We start from the raw sequence: 11,233 nt of genomic DNA on the forward strand, positions 1-11,233 counted from the left end.
GTGGGCGCGAGTCTTGCACCTCCTGCGGTTGCAGGGGAGGGTGCCGGGAGTGGAGGTTGGGTTGGTGGGGGGTGTGGATCTGACGAGGGAGTCACGGAGGGAGTGGTCTTTACGGAATGCTGATAGGGGAGGGGAGGGAAATATATCCTTGGTGGTGGGGTCCGTTTGGAGGTGGCGGAAATGACGACGGATGATGCGCTGTACATGGAGGTTAGTGGGGTGGTAGGTGAGGACCAGTGGGGTTCTGTCCTGGTGGCGGTTGGAGGGGCGGGGTTCAAGGGCCTATGTGTATTAATAATCTGGGCTGTGGTTTACAGGGGGTACAGTTTTCAAAGTTGCATTTAGAAGTTTTGTGATTGTGAGCAGGATGCTACTTAAAATTCATAAAAGTTGAGCAATTTGGTGGAATAGTCAAACAATTGGCAGACTAAGTTTGTCAGACAGTGTGAAATGATGGTAGGAAGGTGTAGAGACAATTTTGTTTCTTAAAAGATACGCTACCAAAAGAAGTAAAAACAAAAGTATAGGGGCCCTATGTTCACTAATTAAAAGCGGCAGGACAGATTGAGACAGTGTTTGCAAAAAGCACAAGAGGTCCTGAGCTTCATACAAAGGGGCACAGACAACTAGGGAAAGGATTTTTTGATTATACTGGTTTGGACTCAACTGGAGCATTGGTTCCAGTTCTGGGCAGTTTAGGAAAGATGTAAAGGCATTTTTGAGAGTGCAGAAAAGATACAGGAGAATCATTCCATGTGAGTTATGTGGAGAAACTAGAAAAGCTGGGCCTTTTTACCTTGGAGATGGTAAAGTTGAGAAGAAATTTGATAGATATTCAAAGTTATGAGGCAGTAGAATAAAGGAGGAGAAAATGTTTGCCTTAGTGAAAGGATCAATAAATACGGTACAGATTTAAGGTAATGGTAAAAGGAACAGTGCTGTTGTGAGAAGTACCTTTTATAGACCAGACGTGGTTATGATCAGAATGCATTGCTTTAAGTATGGTGAAGGCCCTTCTGATCCTGGCATGCAAAAGAGAATTGGATCATTATTGTATAGTGCAAAAGCAAAATGACATGAGGTGAATTGCTCTTGTTGAGAACCATATTGATGTGACTAATCCCATAGCCATCTGGATTTTTAAAGTATCTCCATGTGCTTCCTCGGCTCCATAAGCGAGTGAGGGGTTATCCATTTTTGACCAAGAAAAACAGCTCAGGGTACTTCCTAAATGGTATGAAGTTCATGATGGGGAGGCTTCAGGTACATCGACTTTTTTTTAAAATGTCACGAACAGGTATGGAAAATAATCAAGAAAGCTACTGGAATGCTGGCCTTTATATCTAGAGGACTGGGGAACAAGGGTGCAGAAGTTATGCTGCAATTATACAAAACAAGGATATACTGGCCTTGGAGGGAGGACAATGTAAGATTACAGGAATGTTATTATAACCCCCGAGGTCCAGATATGAGATATTTACACAAAATAGGAGTGATCTGATCATCGTCTTCAGAATGTTAACAGGAAAAGACCGAAATGGTAAAGGGAAATTATTTCCCAGGTTGGGGGTTCTAGCACTTGAGCATAGTCTGAGAGTTAAGACCAGACCAATTGGGAGTGATGTTCGGAAGCACTTTTACACACACCGCGTGCTTTGAATTGTCTTCCACAAATGACAGGAGATGCTGGAACAGTTACTTTTTAAATTATGATACATTCTTCATCAAAGTTATTAAAAGATTGGGCCAAAGGCAAGTATATGGAATGAGGCAACAGATCTCATTGAATGATGGAACAGGTTTGAGGGACTGAATGACCTCCTGTTCCTACAATTGAGACCTACACCCAGAGACTGGCTAAGTATGATTCTCTTGATGCTGTACTGACTGCCGTGTTCTCTGAGGTCCTTTACTTTCAGGACCTCTGAATTTTTCTTCAAAACTGGCTTCTGAAAGGCTAAGAGACTAGTTTTTCATATGCTATCCCTCAGGATAGTTCTTGTTGACTTTGCACTCAGTTCTTTAATTTACCTGTTGGACCGATTTTCCTCTTGAGCTGTCTGCATACATCTCAATTATTAGAAATACAGCTCCTTGTAGAAGCCAATTCTGTTGCAGGTTAATAAATGTAGAATTGGGTCAATGACAAGTGGAATTGCTATTCTGTGCAAGATTTTTTTTTAGTATAAGTTTACAATTATATTTTTAACTTTTTTATGCAGGTGTAAACTGTTCTACAAGAAAGATGGGGATTTCAAGGAAAAGGGAATTGGTACAATCCATTTGAAACCTGTGACAGATCAAAAGATCCAGTTGTTGGTGCGAGCAGATACAAATCTTGGTAAGTAGATTAACATGTATATTTCACATCATCTTTAATGTAACAAATAGGTTATATTGCTGCTGTACTTTATTGAAAGGACTAATAACTGACTTTAAAAGTGGTGAGTACTCTCTAGAGTAAAGCGATCAGTGGGATTGAGTCCAATTGACTGCAGCCGGTTATTTAGGCTAGCAGAACAGGGTAGGCAAGTAGCAGTGGCGCCTTTTAATATGGATTATATTTATTTTGGAAGAAGCAACATGGAAAGTCTGTACAAACTAAAGAATATGCGGGGTCAGAGTGATCTAGGTTTCATGTTCATAATCTGTTGAAGGTGGCAGGTCATATCGACAGAGCAAGCAAAAAACATACAGAATCTTGAACTTCATGCTAAAGGTATTTAAATACAGATTGGAATAGAATGGTCATCCTGAAAATGTCTAATTAGGTGCAACTACGGTATTCCATCCAGTTTGGTAAATGACATTTTGGGGAGGAATTTTGAGAAGGCAGAAGAGATTTACAGGTGTGGTAATTTCAGATACAAACTGAAAAGCTGGCTTTCTCTGTGGAGCCAAAAAGGGGAAACTTTGGGGAAGACAGGACATTCTATGGTGTTAGCTGTTGCATAGCAAGTTTAAAGATTCTGTTTGCATGTTATTGGATGATTGAGCAAATAGTTAATGTGGTATTGTGGGTGGGCGAGGCAAGTGGTCAGGTCCAGTTCGGGTGTAAGGAATAGCTGTATCGGGGACGAGGAGGAAGACTGGCAGAGAGGAACTTTGTTCTGGCGTTACCCAGGATTAGACTAGGTTTTCAGTTTGAATATTTTTCTCGGGAACTATTTGGGTAATTACACTGTCTGACATCTACAATTCCAATTCCTTCTGATGTTTGCAGAAGATAAGCAATGGCAGTGGGGTCATTAATTAAAAGTTTAAACTTCCCAGGCAATTTCCACATAGGTCAGCAAAGCAGAGCTTCCACAGTATCCTGATGCACATGTCAGTCTTGCATTGAGCCTTCAGTGATCTGAGTACTTAAACATTTGAGCCAGAAGCAAGGAAGAGAGAAAATGCAGGTGCTAATTTAAAATGAGGTCATTGCTTATGAGATGTTCCATCAATAAATGCATTGTTTAATTTTTTTTTCATACAATGGCCAACATTTTTATTTGTACAACTTTCTATTAGCTATTAGAATGAAAAATTCAGAATCCAGTGTGTTGTCCAGTGGAGAATTAGATATTTGAGTTTGAGGTTTCAAAGAAAATTATGGACAGGTTGTAGGTTTGTTTTTGGACGTTTCGCCACCGTGCTAGGTAACATCATCATTGAGCCTCTGGTGAACCGCTGATATTCTGTCCCACTTTCTGTTTATGCGTCTTGGAATTTTAAGAGGGGGGGGCAGGTGGGGTGATATAATTTCCTGCTCTTTTTTTTCTGAGGTTGGTAAATCGTTGTGTTTATTGATTGGAGTTCCAATTGAATGCCAGGCCTCTAGGAATTCCCGTGCGTGTCACTATTTAGCCAGTCCTAGGATGGATTTATGGTGTCATTCATCATTTATATGTAAGGATGCTAGTGATAGTGGTTCATGTCTTTTGGTGGCGAGTTGGTGCTCGTGTATTCTGGTGGCTAGTTTTCTGCCTGTCTGTCCGACGTAGTGTTTGTTACAGTCCTTGCATGGTATTTTGTAAATGACATTTGTTTTGCTGGTTATTGGTACAGGATCCTTTTAGGTTCATCAGTAGCTGTTTCAGTCTGTTGGTAGGTTTGGGCACTAACATGATGCCAAGGGATCGAAGTAGTCTGGTAGTCATCTCCAAGATGTCTCTGTATGGTAGTGTGGCTACAGTTTCTGGGCATGTTGTCTCTACTTGTTTGGGTTTGTTGCTTAAAAAACAGAGGACTGTGTTTATCAGGTACCCATTGTTCTTGAATACACTGCATAGTTATTTTTCTTCTGCCGCTCATAATTTCTGGGTGCTGCAGTGTGTTGTGGCCCATTTTAAATAAATGTCCTGATGCAGCTCTGTGGGTGTTGGGATGATTGCTTCTGTAGTTAAGTATGTGTTGCCATCCTGTAGACGCTGGTCTGTACTTCCTCATTTAACTGTTTGTTCCACTGTGACACCTAGGAAGGGGAGTCTGTTGTTGTTCTCTTTTTTTGTTTGTTTGTGAAACTTATGCCAGTAAGGAGGAGGATGATGTAGGTGTCATCCACATGGTGGACCCAAAGTTTGGGTTGGATCGTGGAAAGGGCAGTTTGTTCAAGTCTCTGCATTACTGCTTTTGCTAAGAAGCCTGATATTGGTGATCCTATGGCTGTTGCATTGATTTTGTTTGTAGGTGTTGTCATTGAAGATGAATTGGGTAGCGAGGCACAAGTCTACTAGCTTGAGCATGTCCTGCTGATGAAGTTGGTGCTGTCTGGTGTTTGTGTCCTTTGGTTTGTAGAGTAGTGCGTTCAGTGTTTCTTTGGCCAGGCTGATGTTAATTGATGTGAATATGGCTGTTATGTCAAAAGAGACCATTATTTCTTCCTCTATGTTTTTGTTCAAGAATTCTTGGGTGGAGTGGATGGAGTTGCATGAGTCTTCTAGGTATTTCAGTTTTCAGTGGAGTTCCTTTGCTAGTCTGTATGTCTGTGTGCCAGGGAGTGAGACTATGGGTCTGAGGAGGGGCACCTGATTTGTGTACCTTAGGTAATCCGTAGAAGTGATGTGTGTTGGATCCATCAGGTTTCTTTTTATTTTGTTTGGAGATCTGTGGGTATCTGCAAACAGCAGTGAGTTTGACTTTTCACTGTATTGTGTTCTGTTTAGGATGGTGGTCATGCACCCTTTGTCTGCAGGTAGAATTACAATGTTTATTTTTTTTGAGTCCTTCAATACACAGGAAAGGAAAGCCAGAGGAGGACACAGATAAGACAGGAACATTATCTGCAGGTAGGTTACAAAGTGTATGACCATCATCTTAAACAGAACACAATTGAAAAGACAAGCTCACTGCTCGCAGATACTGACACCTACCAAAGGTAGCATTCCACCTGACTCCACAACTAGTAAAACAGCTCAATTGAAGAAATTTCATAAATCGGCAAAACTAACTAAACAGATCTCCAAAAAATGAAACCAGTTGGATCTAACACACCCTACTTCTATGGATTACCTAAGGTACACAATTCAGGAGTCTCACTCCTTGGCACACCGACATACAGACTAGCAAAGGAACTCCACTGAAGTACCTAGTAGAAGACTCATGCCACTCTGTCCACTCCACCCAAGAATTCCTGAACATCGTCAAAGACACCAAGATAGAAGAGGAAGAAATAATGGTCTCTTTTGATGTAACAGCTGTATTCACATCAATTAACATCAGCCTGGCCAAAGAAACACTGAACGTACTACTATACAAACCAAGGACACCAACACCAGACAGCATCAACTTCATCATCAGCAAGGACAACATGCTCAATCTCGTAGACTTGTGCCTCACTACCCACTTCACATTCAATGACAAGAACTACAAACAAATCAACATAACGCCCATAGGATCACCAGTATTGGGCTTCCTAGCAGAAGCAGTAATGCAGAGACTCGAACAAACTGCCCTCCCCATGATCTAACACAAACTTTGGGTCTACTTCATGGCTGACATGTTTTGTCGTCACAAAATGGAACAAATTAGAGGAAACCTACAACATCAACATCCTTACTGAAATAAATTTCACAAGAGGAGAACAACAGCAGACTCCCCTTCCTCGGTGTCACAGTGGAATGAACAGTTAATGGAGAACTACAGACCAGTGCCTACAGGAAATCAACACATAAAGACCAGATACTTAACTACAGAAGCAATCATCCCAACACCCACAAACTGAGCTGCATCAGGACATTATTTAAAAAGGCTCCAACACACTGCAGCACCCAGGAACTAAGAGCAGCTGAAGAAAAATACTTACACGATGTATTCAAGAACAGCTGGTACCCAATAAACAGTCAGCTGATTCTTAAACAACAAATCCAAACATGTAGACACAACATGCTCAGAAACTGTAGCCACACTACCACACGTCAAAGTCATCTCTGAGATGATTACCAGACTACTCCGACCCCTTGGCATCATGGTAGTGCACAAACCTACCAACAGACTGAAACAGCTACTGATGAACCTAAAGGATCCTGTACTAACAACCAGCAAAACAAATGTCATTTACAAAATACCCTGCAAGGACTGCAACAAACACTACATTGGACTGACAGGCAGAAAACTAGCCACCAGAATACATGAGCACGAACTAGCCATCAAAAGACAGTCATAGAGATGTACAGCACAGAAACAGATCCTTCAATCTAACACGTCCATGGCGACCAGATATCCCAATCTAGTCCCACCTGCCAGCACCCGGCCTATATCCCTCCCAACCCTTCCTATTCATATACCCATCCAGATTCCTTTTAAATGTTGCAGTTGTACTCTCCTCCAACACTTCCTCTGGCAGCTTATTCCATACACGTACCATCCTCTGCATGAAAACGTTGACCTCACATGACCCACAATCAGTAGTATCCTTATACACAGACGAAGAAGGATGCCACTTCAACTCTGACAACCAATCCATTCAGCACAGGCTATACCGAGATGCACAGGGGAATTCCTAGAGGCCTGGCATTCAAACCGGAATTCCATCCATAAACACACCAATTTGGACCCCACTTACCAACCTCTGACAAAAAGAACCAAAAATGATGCCACCCACCTTAACAGACCAAGACACGCAAATAGAAAGTGGGACAGAACACTAGCGCTTCACTGGAGGCTCACTGATGTTACCTAGCATGGTGATAAAACTTCTGAGAACAAACCTACCAGCTCAACGAGCAAACCTCAACCTAAGCTACAAATCTTCTCAAAAATCACACAATCATAGATATTCAACCAATAGTACATGTACAAATCTGATGACCTATGGTTGTTTCTGGCTGGGATACAATTTGACTTCAGTCTTGCTGACTTAGCCTCTGAAATGGTATCTGAATTTATCAAGCCAAGGACTGGCCTATCAAGCAGTAATGGTAGAATCTGTAACTACTTTTTAAAAGGGAAGTAGGTACACATTTTTAAAAAGAAAAAACTGATTTGCAGGAGTGGTTCAGCAGCATGGTGGCTCAGTAGTTAGCACTGCTGCCTCAGCGCCAGAGACCCAGATTTGATCCTCCATCCCCCATCACGAAGGACTCAAAGCACTCCGCTTCTTCCTTTCCCGCCGTACCACCCAGTACCCTTCCACCGACACCCTCCTTCGACTGACCGAACTGGTCCTCACCCTGAACAACTTTTCTTTCCAATCCTCCCACTTTCTCCAAACAAAAGGAGTAGCCATGGGCACCCGCATGGGCCCCAGCTATGCCTGCCTCTTCGTAGGGTATGTGGAACAATCCATCTTCCGCAACTACAATACTTCAGTGTAATTGGCTGCCAACTCCCTGCGGTGATATCACTGTTACTGTATGCCTAGTGTTTGTCTTGATCTTGCACATATCAAGAAAGGGAAACTTCATGCCTCAGAGATCACTAGATAGCAGAAAATCCCTTTAATACTTCAAAGTACTCTTTTGGTATGATCCTAGATATTGAATATTGTTAGATATTATTACTGGAGCGAATCATAGATTTACATTTAAATAGTTCCCATTTCTGTCTTTGTTCACTCCTTTCCTCAGCAATATTTTGTGTTTGATTTTGTCTACTTTCTGTGGTTTTATTTACCCTAATGAAGAAGAGCATATCTTCTCAACATCACAACTATTGATCTCACCCTGCTTGGCTGTTGTATGGAACCCCCTACGTGTTAACCCCTTAAAGCCAAATACATAACAATATTGTCAAATTTGATGGAATTTTAATGCATTTACTTTAGGGGAAATTTGGCATGTTAATATGCTGCAGTTTTTCTTATCTGCGATGTTTTGTGTTATGTTGCTGAAAATATTACTGATGAAATACTTAGCAGTTGTAGTAAAATCATGCGTATACTTAGGATGAAGAAGATTATGAGTACCACATATGCTTGGTCCAGTTCTTGTTGGATTCATTTGGATATCAAAGTTGAAACTTTATTGCTGGAACAGCACAGCAGGTCAGGCAGCATCCAGGGAACAGGAGATTCGACGTTTCGGGCACAGGCCCTTCTTCAGGAATGAGCAGAGAGTGTTCAGCAGGAGAAGATAAAAGGTAGGGAGGAGGGACTTGGAGGAGGGGAGTTGGAAGTGGAGGAGATGCGGTGGAGGGCACCGTCGACCACGTCGCCTTCCTGACCTGCAGTCTTCTTGTTGACCTCTCCGCCTCCATCCTACTCCTTTCTATCACCCTCACCTTGACCTCTTTCCACCTATCACATTTCCAACGCCCCTCCTCCAAGTCCCTCCTCCCTACCTTTTATCTTCTCCTGCTGAACACTCTCTGCTCATTCCTGAAGAAGGGCCTGTGCCCGAAACGTCGAATCTCCTGTTCCCTGGATGCTGCCTGACCTGCTGTGCTGTTCCAGCAATAAAGTTTCAACTTTGATCTCCAGCATCTGCAGACCGCACTTTCTCCTCCAGCCTCAGGTGCCTGTGTGGAGTTTGCACATTCTCCCAGTGTCTGCGTGGGTTTCCTCCAGGTGCTTCGGTTTCCTCCCAAAGTCCAAAGATGTGCAGGTCAGGTGAATTGGCCATGCTAAATTGCTCATAGTGTTAGGTGCATTAGTCAGAGGGAAATGGGTCTGAGTGGGTTACTCTTGGGAGGGTCGGTGTGGACTTGTTGGGCCGATGGGCCTGTTTCCACACTGTAGGGAATATTTTTTAAAAATGAGAAAGGAGTAGTAAAGTTCTATAATTTAATACCTTGACATTTTTTCTGTTGATCAGGAAATATTTTACTGAACATTATGCTTCATCCGTCACTGCCTTGTACAAGGACAGGAAAGAACAATATCCTTATTGTTTGCATTCCCAACCCTCCCATTGATGAGAAGAATCCTGACACTCCTGTTCCCATTTTGATTCGTGTGAAAACCACTGAAGATGCAGATGAGCTCCACAAAATTATAACTGAGAAAAAACTTGCACATCAAGTGTAATTCTGGCTTAATTTAGTGTTTATAAAGAGTTTTTGCCAAGTTGCTGCTAGGGTCGTTTTCTTTTCTTTTAATAAAATTAGTGATTGGGTGAAAGTGTTGGTTAGGCAGATTGCACTTCATTACATTCATCCTAATTTGGATATGGCTAGGCATTGTCCTTTTTTGTCTATGTACTGAAGTTGCTTTCTGCATATGGTTGTCACCTAATTTGATATTCTTAACAACATTGTTAACTCTATTTTATACCTAAAGTTTGATTAAATGGGGCCAGCATATTCTTTCACCTTTCAATCCTGGTCATGAAAGAATTTACATGTGAACATGGAGATCAGAAATTTTACGACTTACGTCTGCTAACATTCAGTCTTGCTAAACAGTTTTCCAGATTCCTGTATGGGGCTACATGCAGCAGTGATGTTTGAGGCTGTTCCAATGATTGTAGTATGTTAGAAATTCTCTTTTTTGTTTTAAACTCCTACCTCACTTAACCCCTCAAAAGCCAATTGAGAGTATTTTTCACAAAGTGAGAAAATGAGACTTGTACCAGATGTGGTAGAATACATAGAACTCGGGAGAACTTGGAAACTAAAATGAGCAATAAAGGGTGGAAATCAAGCAAACCAAATCAGCCAAAAAAAATCGATCTGGATTAAAAAGGCTCCTCGAGGGAGGAAAAAAGGAAATGACCAGTGAACAGAATAAAACATAACCAGATTGTGGTTTTTAAAAAACACAAAGTTGGATCTTTTGTCATTTCTTCCAAGGTCTCTTGTGCTGTCCATTTTAGCTACGTGTAAGCCACATATTCATTTCATGTCATTAAAATTGTAATAAAAAATTACATTGCATCTACTGATTTGTTGAGCTTTTTTCTGTACTTAGCATCTTCTATATAGTTTCACTTCAAAAAATGTTGCCACATAATGTGCAAATCTACATCATAACTTGAATTTGGTTTCTGCTAATGCACTGATAATGTTATGCAATGTAATCTCCCTCAAACAATGGCATTACTTAATTTGCTCTGGTCAGCTTTGCTTATTTTATCCATGTATACTGTATTTCATTAAGTAAAATCACGTTTTCTCAAATTCCTCTTCTGGTCATTAGATGTATCTATTTTAATGGAACTTAATGTAATTTTATTTTTACGTCTTCATTTACATGTGTCTTGCAATGTGGTTCTGAAGGTTATTTAAAATTGCTGGGTTTGAAGATCTTTTGAGTTACATGTTTCAGATTTGAATTTTAAAATATGAACGTGGCCTGTATTCATCTTAATTGGTGTTAACTTTAAAGCCAATAACAAGTAGGCAAATATTAATCTAATCTAATAACTGAACTTGGAGTAATTTGAGGTTTTGGCTTTACCTTGAGCAGTATTTGACTATGAATACACAGTGTATAAGTTAGTTACTGAGCTATGTATCTTAAATCCTAAATGTCAAAGTTTAGAGCTGGACATGGAGCCACAGTACTGATCATAGAGCTGTTTGATTCACGTTGTTGATCGTGGGAACCCTTCTTATCAGCAATGTGGATTTAAGCAGTTGCCTTAGATTTAAGTAATTCTTGAATTATGTACTCTCGTCAAAGTTTTAGCTTTTTTACTTTATAATCATAGAATGGTTAAAGCACGGGATAGATCATTCAGTTTGTTCCCTCTGTTATTCCTGGTTCTCTTGCACTTTGCACTTCTGACCTCTGGTGCTTAACAGTTCCACCATAGAGTCCTAGAGATGTACAGCACGGAAACAGACCTTTCTTATGCCCTCTAGTTCTGGA

At 41.0% G+C, this 11,233-nt stretch overlaps 1 protein-coding gene across 2 annotated transcripts in view; it reads left to right on the forward strand.

Annotated features, from left to right (window-relative positions):
- nup50 (nucleoporin 50) overlaps positions 1-10,539 on the forward strand; it is a 66,733-nt gene extending 56,194 nt beyond the window's left edge. For both annotated transcript variants that reach the window (XM_043709228.1, XM_043709227.1), the window contains exons 7-8: positions 2,223-2,341; positions 9,237-10,539. In XM_043709228.1, the coding sequence (XP_043565163.1) occupies positions 2,223-2,341; positions 9,237-9,448 (331 nt within the window). In that variant the 3' untranslated portion in view covers positions 9,449-10,539. The remainder of the gene's footprint in view (positions 1-2,222; positions 2,342-9,236) is intronic.
- Positions 10,540-11,233: the final 694 nt, after the last annotated feature.

This window comes from Chiloscyllium plagiosum, chromosome 19 (assembly GCF_004010195.1).
Source record: "Chiloscyllium plagiosum isolate BGI_BamShark_2017 chromosome 19, ASM401019v2, whole genome shotgun sequence".
In the NCBI taxonomy this organism is placed as follows: Eukaryota; Metazoa; Chordata; class Chondrichthyes; order Orectolobiformes; family Hemiscylliidae; genus Chiloscyllium; species Chiloscyllium plagiosum.